The following is a 22,113-nucleotide window of genomic DNA, read 5'->3' as shown; positions in this document are numbered from 1 at the left end:
TGCGCACCACAAAGGTCTTTCTGAACATCTCCATTGATCCCCAAGGATCTGATACTTTACTTTGAGAGATTCCTGTTACACACTATTAAGCACATTAGTTCTGTTCACCTCACTGTTTAATCACTGACTGAAATGGAAGGCATCACTTTATGCCATGATTTCAATTCTGAAAATAGTTATTCTCAACAAGCAACTGGAGAAATGTTTTTGACAACACAGTATTTTTTTTGTTTTGTCACAGTATTTGTATGTTATGCTTAAGGCCAACATTTATGTTCATTATGTTACTAGATTCAATATGGATGAACAATAGTGCATCACAACCTATCTGTAAAGAGTGTATCTTAGCCTCAAGTGGGTAGTTGCCTTTCCAAGTCAGGCGATTTCTAATTTTGCAGGAGACCATCATGTCTGCCAAGTAACTCTCAATGCTTCTGGCTGGTCCATTAGGCCTACATTTTCTGCTCTCCACTCACCCTCAATATGCAGACTCCTGAATTATACAAAGGAGATGTATAAAATCAATCTTTTATGAATCCCGAGCATGAGATTGGCACACCTTTACTCATCAGAGTCACTTTACCATACCATGTCACCATTCCTCAAAATGCAAACCTCTCTCTCTGGTAAACTTCATCTGAATCTTGGGCGCATTTGACCAACATTTGTGTTGATTCTTGTGCATATGGCTTGTAAGTTTTGTAGACACGCATGAAATTGCTCTTTATCCGTGCTGCAGCGATGATGGGGAAAGGCAGACAGAGAGATTCTGCTAATTATACATAGTTATAATGAAGAACTTTTCTAGTTTCATGGCCTGGAGCCTCTAGTTCATTTTAATAGAGCAAGTTATATTAATTAGGTGTATGTAAAGGATAATCTTTCTTTTTACTGATTTGTCATTGTGTTATTACAGCCATTCGGTGCCATTTTGAAACTATTCTCATCACAAAACATAGATTTAGGGTTTCTCTTCTATTTTAAAGGGAAAAAATGTATGCCAAACTTCTCCAACAATCTGGAATTTTATTCCATCCATATACATGCATAGTAACAACATTTGTTGAGAAATTATTTCTATCAGAAGTAGAACATTATCTTTGTGATCACCAGGTGCAGTATTGCTACTCTTATATTTAAATAGATCTTATATATGAATTAAATTCATACTTGCAGCATTGAGTTTAGGGTTTCGATTTAGACTGTGCCTTTCAAAAGATAAAACTGATTAATACTACCTCATGACCTACAATACTGCTTCCAGTAATTTTGTTCATTCTTTATAAAGTATTGCATTTAACAGCAAAGGTTTAAAAATTGAGACAGAGCTGCATCAGCGAAAGAAAATACAAGTACTATACAAGAAAAAAATTGCCATCTTCATTTAACATACAGGTTTAGGATTAAGAAAATGGACGGAAACATACAGCTACATACAAATGCAAAGCCTAGTGACTAAGAGACTGTATCTGCTAAAATATAAAGTGCAAACGGAGCCTGATTATCCAAGAATTGAAATCTTAAGGCGAACTTATAGCATGTGTATTTAGAACATCTTTGCAAGTTATATTTTAGCATATACATGTATCTGCAACAGCATATAAGAAAAAAATCAAGATACACGAGTGCTTTTGAAGCTATTTCTAAAATGCTTTTCTGTATTGTTTGTGACTATTTTCTTTAAAAGCTACTATACAGTGCAAACCATATGTGCTACACAATAACTATACAATAACATTACAAATGACTTTAATATAAAGTTTTTAAATAAAAAATAACATAACCACAGCTATGAATACTGCTGGTAAAATAAATTAATTTTTTTTGAAAATGGCACCAATAATACACTTTACTAATGGACTGTAATGAAATTACACCTTAAGTCTTCAACTCAGCCATAATGAATTATCTCCTGATTGCCCAGATGTAATTCAAACAGCTTATTTTTTTTTTTCTGGACTGGTTAGAACAACATACTAAACACTGATACCAAAGGTGACTGATGTTTATTTAGTTAGTTCATTTGACATGTTCCGCCGCATGTGATGAGCAATAAAACTTCTTGTGAGTTATAAAGTTTGAAAGGTTGTTGAACTGGATATCACACAGCCGGCAATATTTCCCACTGGTTGGAGCCTGGCTGGAACCATTCACACCTTTTGCTATACTAGACAACTGTTCCTCTGCTGAGGGAATTCCTGGTGAGACATTCTCATTGGCAGCTAATGGGTTCTCAGAGATCCACGAGGGAGATTTGTGGTCGTCTTCATGCTGAGGATTCTGGGAAATGTTCTCTTGCTGTGGGTTGGCAGCAGGTCTCTCATCTTGTTTCAGTCCACCATTCACTATTACCATTCCTCGATTTTTGGGCAACAATGGCAGAGAATCTTTCTTCAGCGCAGCACACCCATTTGAGGAAGCCTGGCCTTTAGGAGATTCATTTTCTGCATTTGTGCTTTGCTCGATGTCAGTGTTATGGATGACAAGAGAACCAGAAATATAATCACTTGGCTTGATTCCATAATATGGAGAAAGCTGGTCGGCTCCTTTTGCTTTCTTTATTGCTCCAGGGTAAAGGCATTGTGGAAGAAACAAATGTCTGTTTTCTTCTTTTGTAGCAATGAGCTGAGCGGCTTCACTAAAGACCTTCAAGCCTTGCAGGGTTGCTAGGTGGGATGAAAATAAGTTTCCATTGGGGGAAGGCTGCTTCAAATTCCCATTTTTCTCACATTTTATTATGCTTCTTTCGTAGCTGACATCAGGGCTGTTTCGTTCGCTTTCTGGATTCGGAAACACTTTGCCGTCCAGTTGACCCAGGTCGTTACGCTGATGTGCAGTAACCGGGCAGAAATTCTGCTTGTGAGCCAGATAGTTTTCTACCTTATTGAAACTGATCTTGCACACGGTGCACTCGTGATAGTCCAGCAGCCTTTTGGGAGACGTGGTCGTCCGCTCAGACTGAGATAAACACTTTTTGCTGAGATCTATGGGCACGTCCATCTCTAGGCAGGAAACATTGGAATGAGTAGTGTCACATTTGGAAATTGGAACACACTTGTTGATCGTCAGAGAAGTTTCCAAGTGCTTAGAGACAATTCCTGGAAAGATATCACATCTTGGGTGGTAGCACTCTCCTAGCCCTTCTGGGGGTTCTTGAGTGGAGGTACAAGGATTATTGAGGTTGGCTACGTCAAGAAATCTCTGCTGAACCAGTGGAGGCCTTTGTTCCTGCTCAGGTAGGCACATCTCATACATCTTTCTGCGCTTGCGTGTGCGCATGGTTCTCTGCATGGCAGGCACTTTGTTGGAAGCAGACCTCTTTAGTGGAGGGTCGTGGCGTGTAGCACAGTAATACTGTTTGTGGACCATGTATGTTTCGTGCCGGCTGAAGGTAATGTTGCAAGCTTCACAGGTAGTCTTATTTGGGTCACTTTCCCCATCCACTAAGGGGACACTGGGATTTTTCACATCAACAGGTTTTCCATTAATTTTGTCATCATTGTTACTGGAGGTGGAGAGCTTCTTAGATTGAGTGGAAAAGTCCTTGTCATGGCCCTTCCCATTTGGCCCAATTAAATCTAAGACAGTTGAAGAATTGATGCAAGATGTTTGAAGAAGTGGATTCTCAGGATCAGCCGAATGAGCAGCTGGGTTGAGAAGGTTTATGGAGGTTTGGCCAGTGTTGGGACTCAAAGCTTCAGGCATCTTTTCTGACACACTAGGGAACTCTGGGGACTTAGCCATCTGCTGCCATCGGCTGCTGCAGTAATGCTTTTTGTGCACTAGATAATTATCCAAATTATTGAATGTTATGTTACACTCAAAACAAGTAGCCCCCTTGGGCATCAAAGGGCTGTAAATGACGGGAGGGTAGCTACTACTGCCATGCCTCAGTCGCCGATGCACCAGTTCAGACATCTTGGCTAAGATCTCTGAAGCTTGAGGGACCATGGTGATATCTTGGGGGAAAGAAAACTGAGATAGGAAAGGACCCACAGGGAAAGAAGGCCCAATATTAGGCTGAACTGGAGATGAGGCAAGTCTTGGGCTAGAGGGCTCAGACTTTATTTTTGTGTAAGAAAAGCTTTGTTTATTTGTTGTAGGCTGTATCTCTGGTCTCTGGTTCGTGAGAAAGAGCTGAGTCTTTTTCTCACATTTGTCCAACTCTGTGTCAGAGCTCGCATCTTTAGTCTGCATGGCCTTTTGGCTCTGGGGAAGTTCGCTTCTGGTCAATAAGTCTGCGGCTGGCTGTAAGCTGTCTTCGGTTCCACTTGGAGAGTGTTCCATGTCACTTTCTCTGGGAAGTTTGCCGCTAGGGACATGGAGTTCCTGGTGCTGCAATAACTCCCTCTGAGTCTGGAAGCCGAAATGGCAGTGATTACATCGGAAGGCAGCTTGAGTGAGATGGGAGAACAGGTGTTGGTGAAAGTTGATCACAGAATCAGCAGTGTAGCTACAGACGGTGCATTTTAGACTAGCACCAGGGGGCAGGAATTCTTCCATTTTCACTCCTAGAGAGACATACAAAATAAGAACAATGAGAAGCATGTGTGTTGGTTTTTGAATGACAGGGACCTTTTCTAATGACCTAATGTTTGCAACACAATAGGAATGAAATCTTTCAGAATTTCATTCGTGATATTAACTGTTTTCTTGTGACATCTCTTACTGTGTATGATAATAATAGTAGCACTTTATAGTTTTCAAAGTACTTTCATGAATATTATGGCATCAAAGTGGAATAAGTGTCACTGTCTCCATTTTACAGATGAGGAAACATGCTGAAGGAGGCTAAGGGAATTGATTATGTTAATAAAGCTACTAAGTGATGAAGCCATGCCTAAGCCTCGGATTTTATAATTACTAATCCAATAACCTTACTATAACATTAGCCTCTACATTAGGAATAAGTGAGCATTCATTAGGGTTGCTACTGAAAACAATGCAAATCAAATAACTCTCAGTACACTACATATAGGTTATATTCTAAAGAAGCCAAATAGAAACCATTTAGTAATTAATAACATCTTAATTTATATTAATATAAATTTAAAATTTTACGCAGTAGTCTTGCTGAACATAGTTTATCTCTATCCAGGGCTGATATTTAGCTGGTAGACTAATATAGTCTACCAGTGCACTAATATAGTCATTTCGCATTGGCATCCATGCTGATCGATCACTGCCTATTTCTAGTCCATGATTAAATATTTTGAATATTACCATTGACTGTGGTGGGTAAGCATCACTAAGGTTGACTCTAGCTCCCATTGGTCAGCATATGGTAAAATCAGGCTTGGCTTATCCCCTCTGTACTCTGGACTAAAATAAGACTGCCTTTTATATTCGTAAACTGAAAACATGGCAGAGGTACCTAGTCTTGTAGTCATAAAAGGGGACTACCTATCCTTGTCTCTTTCTCCTTAATGAATCCAATACTCATTTTTTTTCCATTTAGCTGAAAGGACCCCTGTATTCTGTTCTTTTTGTTTTGTACATGACCTTACTCACCATCTGAGACAACCAATCTGTTTCTGCTTCCCCTGCTTTGTTATCTATATGAAGATAGCTCATTTGTAAGGAGAGGAAAGAGGATGAGCAGAAAGGAAATTACCTGCTTTTACAGGTTCAAAGACAAAAGCTTGAACTGTACTAGAGCACTGGAGGTTAGAACAGTAGCTTAAAACTCAACATGTGTTTCCATTTTAAAATCATTTAAGCTAGGCAAAGACCACTAAGAAAGTCACCCAGAGGTGTCCTACAAGGTTTGTATTACAGGTCCTGAAAAACTGTGATTCTCAGTCCCTAGTTTGTCCCATGCAAGAATGTACCTAAAATTATTTAAAGTTAATAGAATTCTGTACATTCGATTCAATTCATTTTTTAAAAAATATGATAATTAGAATGCTATGAAATGAAACTAAAAATAGCTGGCATACAATTCCAAATTAAATGGGAACAGTTGCCACCTTGCTATTAAGAGAGGGCCTTAAAAAGCTTATTTGTTTTTCAGCCCATTTTTTCTTAAGGGATTTTAAAACATAGTACTAAAAGTTTTATGTCATAAAAACCAGCTAAGTGGTTATGATGCATCTTTTGGAAGTCAGAAATATTTTACTCATCCATATTTAAAAGTAAACATCCCTGAATTGTAATTTTAATTAGATCTATCAATAGAGTCACTTTATTTCAATTCAGCAAACACTTATATTTATGTAGCTATTATTTCTTCCCTACCATATAGCAAACACTATGGTCAGTTTCCAAGATTGCTTGACACTAAATCAATAAATGACAATATTCAAAGGGTATTGAGAATTTCTTCTGAAAATAATGTGCTTTTTTAAAACCTCAGTTGAACACAAATAGAATGATTTGGCCTGTGGTCAGAGCACTGAATTTGTAAGAAAAGAATTCAGATCCAAGTCCTTTGAGTAAAATATGCTGAGTATAAGTGGCATAGGATCACACTGATTGATTGACCCAGAAAGTTTGATTTTGATGTTATAGATAGCTACAGATAGACAGATATAGATGTATACATGTAATGCATATATATTTATAAAAATAATAGAGTCTTCTGGAGCAACAGAAGAAACAAAAGGGGCATTTACCACTGTGTGAATTCAGGTGCATTTCTAGAGCTCGAGCATTTGAAAAGCTCTTGGTGCACTGTGGGAAGGGGCACAGGCTGGAAATCTGATGGGCACTGTCTTCATTTTCCTCTGACACCAGAGCAGCTTCTCTTTGCCTCCCACTGCAGTAGTACATCAAATGGGCCTGCAGATTCCGCTCACTCCGATACCAGATGCCACAGGACTTGCAAGGGAATATATCCTCTGCAGGTAAAAACACAGAGACACATTTGCTGCTGTCCATTTGAAACTAACCGTGGGTAAAGCAGCATTTAGTTCAATTTTTCTCAGACTCTGCTCTCAGGTTCTTAATTGGGCAATCAGATGAGTAACAGTCTTTAGTGTTGTTCTGTAGTATAGGACTCGACTTTTAAAGAAATATTGTACTCTGCAATTTAACTTCCCAGACTCTGGAAAGAGGCGACTCCAACATTTAAAACACAAGATATTGATTTTATTTTATTTTATTTTTTGTGACAGATTCTCACTCTGTCACCTAGGCTGCAGTGCAGTGGTGCGATCTCAACTCACTGCAACCTCTACCTCCTGGGTTCAAGCAATTCTCCTGCCTCAGCCTCTCAAGTAGCTGGAATTACAGGTGAGTGCCACCATGCCTGGCTAATTTTTGTATCTTTAGTAGAAACAGGTTTCTCCATGTTGGCTAGGCTGGTCTCAAACTCCTTACCTGAGGTGATCCATCTTGCCTCAGCCTCCCAAAGTGCTGGCATTACAGGCATGAGCCACTGTGCCTGGCCTAAGATATTGATTTTAAATTGTATTTATGGTTAGAAAAAATGTAAATTATCTGATTGATTAAAAGGTAAGAATATAAGGGCTGAATTAATGTTAGCCCTGATGCCAACCCCTGACACCATTTTTTTTAACACTAAATATGGCGTGGCTACTATGTGCCCAACTCTGTGTTGGGCTGGGTATAAAACAAAATGAAAGATGAAACAGCTGGCCTTAGGAAGCATACAGTCTCCTTGGGTTGATGGACATGTGGCCAGCTAATTACATTACAGCCTAATTACTGTTGTGATGGAGGTATCTGAGGAATGCCCCGGGGCATGGAAAAGAGGCTGATGGCAGGAGTGGAGGGGAGGAGATTAGAGATGGGCTTAGAGGCAAGATGATGAGCTCAGCCTGAGCTGAGGTGTGAAGGATGAAATTAAGCTGGTTTGGTGGAGAAGAGGGGTTGGGTTACCCTGATCAAACGAGCAGCTCAGGGAAAGCCATGAGAGCCTGAGAGAGGGGCTGGGAGGCTGTTCTGTACTGTTGAGGCAAGGAGCATGATTGATAGGGCTGAGAGAGAAGAGGCTGTAGGAGGCAGGGATAGACTGTGAAAGAACTGCAGACTCTCAACAAGTTTTAGATTTTGTCTTAATGATTATGAAGCATCACTGAATCATTTTAAGCAAGATACTGACATAATCAGATATTGCATAATCAGAATCATAGCAATGGAATCTAGTTTTGAAGGTAGTGGATTTGGAAGAAAAAGACTTTTGACTGGTGGGAGGCAACTGCAGTACTCTAAGAGAAACACAACAGGGTTTGGGCTGCAGCTAATACTGGTACCATATTTATCAGGTCATGCTATGATGTGTCATGTTCATGTGTTCACTCATGGTAAATTTCTCCATGTGTGTGTTTTTCCCCCTTCATCCACTTATAGGTGAGGAGACTGGTGTTAAGTAAGTTGCCCGTCCATGGCTGCATCAGTGGTTGAAATGGGATTGGAATCTGGTCTTAATCACTCTTCCATAATGCTTCCATGGCAAGGTGGCAGAGAGGAAGAATTATGCTGAGGAAGTAGAACTGACTAGAAGTTATGAACAAGGCTTGGTGATTAGATTCTAGAATGGATGAATAAGGCTCTGCTTTGCTCCCAAGCTTCTGTGTCAGTAATGGCTTCATTCATCTACACAGGGAAGAGAGGAAGGAGAGGTGATGTCTTCAGGCTAGGGCATGTATAGGGTGACCAAATCTGACCTTGTATTGTGCAAACTCAGGACTTTTGTAGAGAAAGGGGTCACCGTCCAGAGGGATGCCAGATAAAAATATACAATGGGACTAAGCCAGGCAAACAGTGGCACATGTTCACGTTAGACATGTGGAATCTGATATTTCTGTAAGAAATACAGAAGAACATGGGATAAATGGCGACAGAGGCCTAAAACTCTGCAGAAACGGCTGAACTTACTTATAATTTGTGAACGGTTATTTATGGTTGTTGGTGGAGCCCATGGTAGTGAAGGAGATGGCTCAGGGAGATCACATTAAAGGCGATAAGGAGAAAAACTAATGATCAAATTCTAGTGAAAGGGAAGTAAGGATAGCAAGTATAATACAGAGTTTCAAATTAATTAACATTTAATTTTAAAATTATATACTACTACTGTTTATTATTTAACCCTTCCCTTCCAAGTTAATTTCATTTACATTATTCATGAGGCCACACAGTTTAGGAAAGGGTCCACTTAAGCAGGATGAATTTAACTCACTAATTTCAGAATGAAAGTAAAAGCTCTCTGCATCTATGCTAATTATTTGACATAAATAGTTGTCTTGCTACAGAAAGCAAATAGAGTACACTCTCCACTATAATTAGAATTAGCATCCATACATTGGAGCTTCCCAATAACATCAGATACTCCTAGAGTCTTTGGCAATAAAATCCTTTTGCCTCAAATTCAGGTTGGGCCCATGTTATTTCCGGTTCCTCACTACCAGAATCAAAGTAAAGATCCAGGAAAGAAAATAAATACATTTACCTTAAGGTAATTGGATTAAGGAAATCCAATAATACTAGCTTAGGTGGGAAGTACTATATCATTGATTGAATGCACAGTAATTTCAGACTCATCTGATAATTTCTTTAATCTAAAGGATATTACAGCAAGAATCTAATTACAGTTGAATATTTTATATTTTAATATCAAGACATCATTCCATCTCTGGATTTCTCTTCTGCCTCATTCAGAGTCTCAGAGATTTTAAAGTATATTTTTGACTAGATACAATTTTTTGCTTACCTACTAACTAACTTCAGAATCTATTCTCCTATTAAGATGTGTCCACTACTCTTGTTTTTTCATAGAGCTAGATAAAATCAGATCTGTCTAAAACACAGATCTTGGGACTCCAGACCACTGATTTTCTGTCATATGAAGTGTCATTCTGTGACACAAAAATACAAACTAAGTTCAATTTCTTTTTTACAAAATAAAATCACAAAGGTAAATTTGCCAAGGCCTACTTAAAAATTCTCCATATAAAATGTTCTAAGCTTATCATGCATTTCTCTTTTTTTTTTACCTTTTTGCATTAGCAGATGTCTTGATTTATCCAGGATACACTTCCTTTTTGTTAGTATATCTAATCAAACTTTGATTTTGTATTTTGTTTCTTTTTTTCAAGTTTTTAAGTCTACGGCCCTTAAAGAATACCAAATTTTTTCTACTGTAGAAGCATTAATGAAAGGTGCTCGCCTTCTCACAGCTAAGTAGCCTTGAATATTATTCAACTCATGTAGAATATCAGCTTCGTGTGTGTGTGTGTGTGACATTGAAATGGTTGGAGTTAAGGGTTCTTTCTATACTCCCAGGACAATTGACCACACAGACACAGACACACACACAAAGATAAAATGAAACCACAACACTGAAGGAAAAAGGGCTGTTCCTGGTTTCTTGTCAGTAGACATTTTTTTCTCCCATAAATTCCCATCACCTCTAAAGCTGGGCTACACAGCACTGAGCACTTACTATTGACAATAGCTGTGGGCAAAATAGAAGCCATGGCAGCTTGCTGAGGAAGCAGCTGAATTGAGTCCAGCAGGCGTGCAGGGTACATCCCTTCTGTGAGAGTCATCTGACTGGCAGCTTGTAGCCTTGAGTCAAAATCCACCACAAAGGCAATTAGCTCTTCACCCTCAGAGATGGCCTTCGTAGTTGTACACCAAAGTTGACCCCCTATTAAGAAGAAAAAAGAAAGAAAAAGATAAAATTGACATAGGATGCTTGAGTCTGTTGTACACTAGATTGATGTCCATAGCAACTTCTCATGTTTTTCACACTGGTTTCTACTGGAGTGGAGTGTTTGAGCAAGGCAACAGCTGTGTTCCTTTTGCCTCCTGTGTGGAAAATTGTGCTCCTTGCATTAAATGAACTGTTTAGTGGCCAGAAGTAGGAGGAGACTAAGAATCAAGTACAGTATAAACATAATTTGTAGAGATTTTTGTCAATTGTTTGCTTTCTGGGGCTTGCCTGAATCAGTAACCTTACTAGTAGATTGGGACAGTACCTAAAAACCAGCATAGTAGGGACCCAGCTGCTGAAATTTATTTCATATGAGCATTTGAAGTTATTCTTTCTGTATTTATTTTTTTATTTTTTTTGAGACGGAGTCTTGCTCTGTCGCCCAGGCCGGAGTGCAGTGGTGCGATCTTGGCTCACTGCAAGCTCCGCCTCCCGGGTTGATGCCATTCTCCTGCCTCAGCCTCCTGAGTAGCTGGGACTACAGGCGCCTGCCGCCATGCCTGGCTAATTTTTTGTATTTTTAATAGAGACGGGGTTTCACCGTGTTAGCCAGGATGAGCTTGATCTTCTAACCTTGTGATCCACCCACCTCGGCCTCCCAAAGTGCTGAGATTACAGGCGTGAGCCACCGTGCCCGGCCTTCTTTCAGTATTTTATGAAAGTAAGGAATTATTTATCTCTCTCCTTCTCTTCCCCCCATGAAATACTTCCATCCTATCAATACCAATGCCCAAACTACAGAACAAGTAAACAAAAACTCCTAAAATCTAGAAAATTAAAATGAAATTCAGGTAGTTGTACTCTGCTATGTCTGCTACCATTTTTTTGGCTGAATGATCTTTACTTATATAATATTCCGTATAATGTAGCTTCTTCATCTCCATTTACCCTGATTGAACTTCCTGAAATGAAGATATGCCAAAAATCCTTTTCAAAAAGGCTCATTTAAATATTTGTTTAAATGAAAAGAAATGTCTCTTCAAACACTAAGATATACTCTGGCACTGCACTTCAACGATCACATGTTGTGCATTAAAAAGAAAAATTAACTATGCGAGTACATCTAATGTATTGGAATGTGATAGCGAATGCTCGTTTATTTAACATGTTTAGACAGGCAAAGCACTTATATTTTGTTATCTACACTCTCAGGCCTAGATATGTATCCTATACAGTTATGTCTGAAATAACGTAGCATACTTGATATGTTATAAAGCTCTTTTTTTTCATTGTGTATAGACTGGAAGGCTGTGTATTGCACTCATTAAGCAGCCAAAACTTGTACCCATTTTGATAAGTCATATTGCTCTGTTTATCTTTCAACATAACTGTCTTTTCAACTGCACTTCATTTTTTCCACCCTTAGAGCTCATGGTTTTTAAACAACTTGTGGTAAAAATCTGGTGGAAAAGATAACAACAGCATATGATATGGCAGAGTTGCACAGAAGAATCAGAACATTGTTTTAGAGAAACATTGGGCAATTAATTAAGCCAGCTGATTAAGTTTTAAAGGTAAGGAAACAAAACACCATCTGTGAGAGTATATGATTGCTAAAAAAATAAAGACTACAGACCCCAAATTTGTGTGAAAGTTTCAAAGTAATGAATATACTAAAATGCTAGAAAACAACTTTACTTTTCACGAATGTATCTGAAAGCATACAAGTTTACCACAGTTGAATAAAACAGATTCATTTTGCCTTGATTTACTTCTTTTCAAATAATAGAAGCTAAACCATATCGTGTCGAAATCAGAGGAGCGGTGAAAGTGTTGAGTGGTGGTATTTCTGCTGTTCTCCCCCCAGAAGGCTTCTGCGATTAGCTTCTATGCCTTCCTTCCCTTATGGGCATTCAGATCCAAACTACTTGCAACTGTAGACAAGGTAATCATTTAATCATTTGCACCTTATCTTTCCACTGAACTACAGTTTATTGAGGCTGTGTAACGGAGAGATAGGGGAGACAGCAAGAAACCACAATTCAGGTTTAGTTCATATGGTCTTTCAGAGTCACTAGACTTCAGTCATTAACTTTACGTTATTGGTAAGTCCAGCTATGTGTACCTTTCACAAAAGTAAGGAAAGAGTTGGACTCAGGTGCCCAAGAGAAATTGAGGTTTTAGAGAAGATGCCCAGCCACAAATAATCTTTATCACTCACTGTGGTAAGCTATAAGATAGGATGACTCAAGAGTATTTATGCTCAAATTTTGAACCAAAAGATTTAGTAAATAAGTAAAATTAAATTCAAAAATACTAACAACTTCAAATAAAAGTGAACAAAAAATCGTTTGTATGCATCATTAAATGACTCAGCAGTTGTAATGTTTTCTGATGTACCCAATAATGTTTCAAGTTTTATTATCTTTATCACTTTATCTCATTTGATGGTTTAGTCAGAGCATATCATTCTAAAAGGCTAAATCGTACTGAAAATGTACTGTTGGACTTGAAGAGAAAGTCAGTTATCTTTGGATTTAATCTTTCAAATTATTCATTAATCAGCTATTATTCATTGAAATCTCTGCTGCATGCTAGGCTGGGTGCTATGGCTTCACATGCAGGTCTACAATTAGAATACACACATATATGCAAATATATTACAATATCACATTAAAGGTGTCATCTCCTCATGCTAAAGAAAATGTGAGAGCACTGAGTAACTGACACTTCTTGGAGAAGTTAGGCAAGCTATCCAAGGTGATGTTTTTATTAATTTATGAAGAACAAATAGAGGTAAAACAGCAAAAACATGTGTTGGCAGCACCAGGCACGTACATCATTATTGCCCTATAAATGAGCAGGTGTGAAGGTTCAGAATTATAGAAAAGTCACCCCAGCGAGTAATTGGGACTACAGGCGTGACCATCACTCTTGGCTTTTTTTTTTTTTTTTTTTTTTTTTTTTTTTGAGATGGAGTCTCCCTCTGTGGCCCAGGCTGGAGTGCAGTGGCGCCATCTCGGCTCACTGCAAGCTCTGCCTCCTGGGTTCATGTCATTCTCCTGACTCAGCTTCCCAAGTAGCTGGGAGTACAGGCGCCTGCCACCACACACAGCTAATTTTTTGTATTTTTAGTAGAGACGGGGTTTCACCATGTTAGCCAGGACGGTCTCAATTTCTTGACCTTGTGATCCTCCCGCCTCGGCCTCCCAAAGTGTTGGGATTGCAGGCATGAGCCACCAAGCCTGGCCAATTTTTTAAAATATTTTTTGTAGAGATGGAGACTTACTTTGTTGCCCAGGCTGGTCTAGAACTCCTGGGCTCAAGCAATCCTCTTGCCATGGCCTCCCAAAGTGCTGGGATTGCAGGTGTGAGACATGGTGTCAAGGCCAGGAGTTCTTTCTTTGGGCCTGATAAGTTAAGTGGTTTCTGTAATTCATCTATTTTAATCCTGTCAATTGCTCTGTGAGGTAGGTAATATTTCCCTAACTAACTGTAGACTTGAGAAAACTGAAGCTTAGAGAGGATAACTAAGTTTCCCAAAGCTGTACACAGGGTCAGTGGCAGAATTGTCACTTACTTACACTTTTGTCTGTCCAACTGCAAAGTCCAAGTGTGCATGTGTGTGTGTTGTGCATGTGTTGTATGTGTGTATATGTGTATGCACAGAAATAATGAATTCTGTTTTGAAAATGTAAAGTTTGGGGTACCTGACAGACTTCTGCTGAATTTATCTAGGAGGAAGATGGAACTTGGAGAAGACATACAGGCTGAAGAAAAAAAAATATTTTGGAAGTGATCAGCACATTCTAATTGACCATGGATGCTCTCTGCATTCATGTGGTAACCCAGGGAGAGTATGGAGTGAAAAGAGGATCACCAAAGAAACTTGGGGTATCATCTCAACATTTAGGATGTGCGCAGAGAATATGAGATCATTAAAATGTACCAAGAGGTTATATTTAAATGTTAGAGGGAAATCAAAAGAATGGCACCGTAAAAATCATGGATTTCTTTATAATTGTTTGGCTGAGTTTTTAGATGGTGAATTTAGAACGTACAACTTGAGGGAGTCATTTATTGGAAGTGATAACCCAAATATTGTAACGTAACTTCAATTACTGATGCTAATAAAATTTTCAGAATGTGATCACTCTTGGCGGATGTTTGGGCAATGGAACCAGGCTGCCTGGGTGCAAATCTTGGCTCTGCCACTTACTATGTGTGTGACTTAGAACTTGTCACCTAAGCATTTTACCTATCAATCAGTTTCCTCATTCCTGAAAATGCAGAAGATGATAAATAGTGCTGAACTCATGATGTTATTATGAGGATTAAATGAGCTAATATATGTAAAGCTTAAGAACAGCACCTGACATATAATCATATAATAAATAACATATAATAAATGTTTATATAATTGTTAGCCATTATCGCTTTGGTTTCATCCACTTGGGGCTGTTATTAGTCTCATTTCTTACTGCCCTGCTAAATCCAAGAGGAAAGAAATCTCACCAGAAAGGCATACCTATGAATTCAACGAGCAGATCTGTCTACACTTCACTGGAGGCAGCTAACTCATTTTAGAAAAGAAGAATAAGGTTGCATTTGTTTATGGATCACCAACTATTGTGGACCAGTTAGAAACAGAAATAGTTTCTAGCAATCTATTGGATTGCCTCAGATCTAGTGGATCTGAAGGGGCAGGAGAGCAGTTTCCTATTTTAATGCTTCAGAGCTTAGATAAATATGGCCCACTTTAATTTACAATTGTGTGGAGGGTAGTAGTATTTATGTAAATTAAGAAGCTATCCAAGCACATGAAAATGCTAAAAGTCATGTTGATATTTAGCTATGTTGGTATCTTGTACCCTTTGACCTTATGTTTAATAGAAACAAACCACAGGATATTACATTTGGCTTTAAAATGAGGGCATCATTATAAAAAAAAAAAGTGTTGTTAAGGATGTAGAGAAACTGGAACCCTTGTGCACTGTTGGAGGGAATGTAAAATTATACAAAATGATGAGTTATCCAAAAATTAAGACTAGAATTACTTATGATTTTAGCAATTCTACTTTTGGATATATATTCAAAAGAAAGGAAAGCAGAATCTCAAAGAGATATTTGAACAGCCAGGCTCATAGCGGCATGATTCACAATAGCTAAAACATGGAAGCAACCCATGGAAGTATCCATTGATTGGGTGGATAAGGAACCACCCAGGAATGGATAAGAAACATGTGATCTACACATACAACTGAATACTATTCTGCCTTGGAAAGAAAGGAAATTCTGACATATGCTACAACATGGATGAAGCTTGAGGACATTGTACTGAGTGAAATGAGCCAGTCACAAAAAGACAAACAGTGTATGATTCCACTTACATGAAGTACTTACGGTATCCCAAATCATAGAGACAGAAAGTAGAACGGAGGTTGCCTGGGGCTGGGGATAGGGGGATGAGGATTTAGGTTTAGCACAAACAGAATTTCAGTTTGGCAAGATAAAGAGCTCTAGAGATGGATGGTGGTAATAGTTGCACAACAATGTGAACACCACTGAATTATACACTTGAGAATGGTTAAGATACTACATTTTATGTTATGTGTATTTTATCAGAATTTTAAAAATTGAGAAAAAATGAGGGTACATTTTTTTTCATACAAAAACATCATCTGTGAACCTAGAACATTGGCATAAAATTTTTTAGCCATAACTAAGAATAAGAATATAACTTTTATAAAGTGGCTTCATATGAGATGATTTTAGGAAAACCAAAAAAAAAAAAAAACATAAAAAAACAAGGCATAAGATCTTCTTCCTTCTTGACTTTCCTAGCAAAGCTATTTAACAACAAACCCCATTTGAAAGTCAAGTACCTAGTGAAATGAAGTTGCTGCTAAGAAGGAGTTCACTTTATTTGGCCATATTAAGTCTTTTCATTTGAATAAACTTGGGAAACCTGTATAGATCTGAACATTTTTGAACGATTTAGTTCCTGGTTACTTGATTGATCTGAGTTTCTGCCTGTGTTTCCAGTGCCAGTGGAGTGTTCCTGTTGACTCTCTATAGAGATGAAATTTAAGGAGTCTAAACAGATGTTTTCTGTGGCTTTCATAAGAAGCAGTATGCTTAATGTGCCCCAAACTTGAAGCAAGTGCATTTTCAATACACTAATCCATATTAATGGTATATTAATATGAAAACAAATGGAATTCTGTAAAATTATTGGGTGGACATATGGCAATGTAAATATATGCTCCATATCATTGGGTTCTGCATCCTTGGATTCAATCAAACTCAGATAAAAATATTACCCAAAATTGCAATAATGAAGAATAATACAAGTAAAAAACCAATAAAGTTTTATATCAGGTACTTGAGCATCCCCAGATTTTGGTGTTTGAGGAAGGTCTTGAAACCAATCCACAATGGATACTGAGGGACAACTATACGCTTCATTGATAAAACTGTTACAACTTTGTTTACACTGCCATTCAAGGGTAAATGTTCTTATTTTAAGGAATTACACACTAATAGTGAAGAACAGGTGGCACCTGAAATCAAGGAAAATTTATTTGTCCTCAATGCAAAGATAAACTATAAAGAGCACTTTATTGGTGAGTGAGAAAGTTTAGTTTAGTCCTGACTTTGTTATTACTGTGTGAGCTTGGAAAACCTCATTACCATATCATTTCAAATGACAGCCTTAGACTAAATATTTATCATCATCCAGTTGTGAGCATCTTTTTATGCTTCCATCATCATGTGCTAATAATAGTAATAATCACACATTTATTAAGTGGTTACTATGTGCTACACACCTGCACTGTGCTAAAAGCTTTGCATGAATTATCTTATTGATTTCCCCCAAGAAAGCAGTGAGGTGGCTTTCATTGATTCTCATTTTACTGTGGGATCATGATGCTGGAACTGTAAGTTGTTCAAAGTCACATAGCTAGAGGGGAACTGGAGGATGAGAAGGAAATACAGGAGATGGGATTTGAATAAGGCAGATTTTATATGAAAAACTAGGTGTCCCAAGCCATGGCGCCATCTGGTGTTCACTCTGTAACACTCCTACTTTCATTACTAAGTTTGAATAATTGGCACAGTTCTCTCTGAAGGAAGAATATGGTGGTTCAATTTATGAAGCAGCATTAGGCAGGTTACATAGTTATTAGAGTTTTTAAATGCATAGCCACAATATGGAGAATAAAATTTATGCGTGATGTGGAAGTGACTCCAAGTTATTTTATTATTTTATTTTAAGATAGGGTCTCACTCTGTCACCCAGGCTGGAGTGCAGTGGCAGTAACGGCTCAGCTCACTGCAACCTCCGTCTCCCAGCTCAGGAGATCCCCACTACAGCCTCCCGAGTAGCTGGAATTACAGGCGTGTGCTACCACTCCCAGCTAACTTTTGTATTTTTAGTAGAGATGGGGTTTCGCCATGTTGCCCAGGTTGGTATCGAACTCCTGAGCTCAAGGGATCTCCTGCTTCAGCCTTCCAAAGTGCTGGGATTACAGGTGTGAGCCACCATGCCTGGCTGGCTCCAAGTTATCCTGTAACGCGACTAACCTCATTAACATAGCTAACACTTAGAAAGCACTTACTATGTGCCAGGCACTGTTCTAAGCACTACACATACATTAAGCTCAATTATTAATATAAAATACAAATGCAGCAGTTTCCCAATTCCTTATTTAAATTGCAAGTTTAGCTGGACATTAAAATGGGCATCAAGATTCGACCTAACCATCAAGCACTGACTGGCGATCTTGACTTCACCATACAGTCACGAGAGGAACTTGGAACCAACACTGATTTTGGGCCCTATCCGAGAACCATCAAATCAGTCTCTGGGACTGAAGTTTGGGCTTCAGTATTTTTTAGAAGCTCTCTGGAGGGCTTGGTTTGCTTCCTTAGTTAAGAATAACTGCCAAAAAACTTAGGGAGCCAAGATGGCCAAATAGGAACAGCTCCAGTCTACAGCTCCCAGCGTGAACGATGCAGAAGACAGGTGATTTCTGCATTTCCATCTGAGGTACTGGGTTCATCTCACTAGGGAGTGCCAAACAGTGGGTGTAGGACAGTCGGTGCAGCGCACTGTGTGCCAGCCGAAGCAGGGCGAGGCATTGCCTCACTCGGGAAGCGCAAGGGGTCAAGGAGTTCCCTCTCCTAGTCAAAGAAAGGGGTAACAGACGGCACCTGGAATATCGGGTCACTCCCACCCTAATACTGCACTTTTCCAACGGGCTTGGAAAATGGCACACCAGGAGATTGTGTCCCGCAACTGGCTCGGAGGGTCCTACGCCCATGGAGTCTCGCTGATTGCTAGCACAGCAATCTGAGATCACACTGAAAGGTGGCAGCGAGGCTGGGGGAGGGGCGCCCGCCATTGCCCAGGCTTGCTAGGGAAACAAAGCAGCCAGGAAGCTCGAACTGGGTGGAGCCCATCACAGCTCAAGGACGCCTGCCTGCCTCTGTAGGCTCCACCTCTGGGGGCAGGGCACAGACAAACAAAAAGACAGCAGGAACCTCTGCAGACTTAAATGTCCCTGTCTGACAGCTTTGAAGAGAGTAGTGGTTCTCCCAGCATGCAGCTGGAGATCTGAGAACGGGCAGACTGCCTCCTAAAGTGGGTCCCTGACCCCCGAGCAGCCTAACTGGGAGGCACCCCCCAGTAGGGACAGATTGACACCTCACTCGGCCAGGTACTCCTCTGAGACAAAACTTCCAGAAGAACGATCAGACAGCTGAATTTGCGGTCTCAGGAAAATCTGCTGTTCTGCAGCCACTGCTGCTGACACCCAGCAAAACAGGGTCTGGAGTGGACCTCTAGCAAACTCCAACAGACCTGCAGCTGAGGGTCCTGTCTGTTAGAAGGAAAACTAACAAACAGAAAGGACACCCACACCAAAAACCCATCTGTACATCATGATCATCAAAGACCAAAAGTAGAAAAACCTACAAAGATGGGGAGAAAACAGAGCAGAAAAACTGGAAACTCTAAGCAGAGCACCTCTCCTTCTCCAAAGGAACGCAGTTCCTCACCAGCAACTGAACAAAGCTGGATGGAGAATGACTTTGACGAGTTGAGAGAAGAAGGCTTCAGATGATCAAACTACTCTGAGCTACGGGAGGAAATTCAAAGCAATGGCAAAGAAGTTAAAAACTTTGAAAAAAAAATAGATGAATATATAACGAAGATAACCAATGCAGAGAAGGGCTTAAAGGAGCTGATGGAGCTGAAAGCCAAGTTTCAAGAACTATGAGAAGATTGCAGAAGCCTCGGTAGCCGATGCGATCACCTGGAAGAAAGGGTATCAGCAATGGAAGATGAAATGAATGAAATGAAGCAAGAAGAGAAGTTGAGAGAAAAAAGAATAAAAAGAAACGAACAAAGCCTCCAAGAAATATGGGACTATGTGAAAAGACCAAACCTACGTCTGATTGGTGTACCTGAAAGTGACGGGGAGAATGGAACCAAGTTGGAAAACACTCTGCAAGATATTATCCAGGAGAACTTCCCCAATCTAGCAAGGCAGGCCAACATTCAGATTCAGGAAATACAGAGAACACCACAAAGATACTCCTCGAGAAGAGCAACTCCAAGACACATAACTGTCAGATTCACCAAAGTTGAAATGAAGCAAAAAATGTTAAGGGCGGCCAGAGAGAAAGGTCGGGTTACCCACAAAGTGAAGCCCATGAGACTAACAGCTGATCTCTTGGCAGAAACTCTACAAGCCAGAAGAGAGTGGGGGCCGATATCCAACATTCTTAAAGAAAAGAATTTTCAACCCAGAATTTCATATCTAGCCAAACTAAGCTTCATAAGTGAAGGAGAAATAAAATACTTTACAGACAAGCAAATGCTGAGTGATTTTGTCACCACCAGGCCTGCCCTAAAAGAGCTCCTGAAGGAAGCACTAAACATGGAAAGGAACAACCGGTACCAGCCACTGCAAAAACATGCCAAATTGTAAAGACCATCGAGGCTAGGAAGAAACTGCATCTACTAACGAGCAAAATAACCAACTAACATCATAATGACAGGATCAAATTCACACATAACAATATTAACTTTAAATGTAAATGGGCTAATTGCTCCAATTAAAAGACACAGACTGGCAAACTGGATAAGGAGTCAAGACCCATCAGTGTGCTGTATTCAGGAAACCCATCCCACGTGCAGAGACACACATAAACTCAAAATAAAGGGATGGAGGAAGATCTACCAAGAAAATGGAAAACAAAAAAAGGCACGGGTTGCAATCCTAGTCTCTGATAAAATAGACTTTAAACCAACAAAGATCAAAAGAGACAAAGAAGGCCATTACATAATGGTAAAGGGATCAATTCAACAAGAAGAGCTAACTATCCTAAATATATATGCACCCAACACAGGAGCACCCAGATTCATAAAGCAAGTCCTGAGTGACCTACAAAGAGACTTAAACTCCCACACAATAATAATGAGAGGTTTTAACACCCCACTGTCAACATTAGACAGATGAACGAGACAGAAAGTTAACAAGGATACCCAGGAATTGAACTCAGCTCTGCACCAAGTGGACCTAATAGACATCTACAGAACTCTCCACCCCAAATCAATAGAATATACATTTTTTTCAGCACCACACCACACCTATTCCAAAATTGACCACATAGTTGGAAGTAAAGCTCTCCTCAGCAAATGTAAAAGAACAGAAATTGTAACAAACTGTCTCTCAGACCACAGCCCAATCAAACTAGAACTCAGGATTAAGAAACTCACTCAAAACCGCTCAACTACATGGAAACTGAACAACTTGCTCCTGAATGACTACTGGGTACATAACGAAATGAAGGCAGAAATAAAGATGTTCTTTGAAACCAATGAGAACAAAGACACAACATACCAGAATCTCTGGGACACATTCAAAGCAGTGTGTAGAGGGAAATTTATAGGACTAAATGCCCACAAGAGAAAGCAGGAAGGAGCCAAAATTGACACCCTAACATTAAAAGAACTAGAAAAGCAAGAGCAAACACATTCAAAAGGTAGCAGAAGGCTAGAAGTAACTAAAATCAGAGCAGAACTGAAGGAAATAGAGACACAAAAAACCCTTCAAAAAATTTATGAATCCAGGAGCTGGTTTTTTGAAAAGATCAACAAAATTGATAGGCTGCTAGCAAGACTAACAGAGAAGAAAAGAGAGAAGAATCAAATAGATGCAATAAAAAATGATAAAGGGGATATCACCACCGATCCCACAGAAATACAATCTACCATCAGAGAATACTACAAACACCTCTACGCAAATAAACTAGAAAATCTAGAAGAAATGGATAAATTCCTTGACAAACACACTCTCCCAAGACTAAACCAGGAAGAAGTTGAATCTCTGAATAGACCAATAACAGGCTCTGAAATTGTGGCAATAATCAATAGCTTACCAACCAAAAAGAGTCCAGGACCAGATGGATTCACAGCCGAATTC

General features: G+C 39.4%; 1 protein-coding gene and 1 long non-coding RNA gene across 7 annotated transcripts in view; one reads left to right on the top strand and one right to left on the bottom strand.

Annotated features, from left to right (window-relative positions):
- Positions 1 to 22,113, top strand: part of LOC134737138 (uncharacterized) — a 291,305-nt gene that overhangs the window by 263,621 nt on the left and 5,571 nt on the right. Inside the window, exons 3-4 of the long non-coding RNA XR_010121747.1 lie at positions 7,116 to 7,233; positions 17,148 to 17,244. This is a non-coding gene — a long non-coding RNA (uncharacterized lncRNA). The remainder of the gene's footprint in view (positions 1 to 7,115; positions 7,234 to 17,147; positions 17,245 to 22,113) is intronic.
- Positions 1,007 to 22,113, bottom strand: part of ZFPM2 (zinc finger protein, FOG family member 2) — a 484,683-nt gene continuing 463,576 nt past the window's right edge. For 5 of the 6 annotated variants that reach the window (XM_055287022.2, XM_063642913.1, XM_055287023.2 and 2 more), the window contains 3 exons: positions 10,406 to 10,612; positions 6,615 to 6,839; positions 1,007 to 4,511 (listed from right to left, as the gene is read on the bottom strand). In XM_055287022.2, the coding sequence (XP_055142997.1) occupies positions 2,020 to 4,511; positions 6,615 to 6,839; positions 10,406 to 10,612 (2,924 nt within the window). In that variant the 3' untranslated portion in view covers positions 1,007 to 2,019. The remainder of the gene's footprint in view (positions 4,512 to 6,614; positions 6,840 to 10,405; positions 10,613 to 22,113) is intronic. The other variant, XM_055287024.2, reaches the window with a different exon arrangement.

This window comes from Symphalangus syndactylus, chromosome 7 (assembly GCF_028878055.3).
Source record: "Symphalangus syndactylus isolate Jambi chromosome 7, NHGRI_mSymSyn1-v2.1_pri, whole genome shotgun sequence".
NCBI classification, from domain to species: domain Eukaryota; kingdom Metazoa; phylum Chordata; class Mammalia; order Primates; family Hylobatidae; genus Symphalangus; species Symphalangus syndactylus.
The sequence above is the reverse complement of the archived record's forward strand: the minus strand, read 5'-3'. Positions and strand labels throughout refer to the sequence as shown.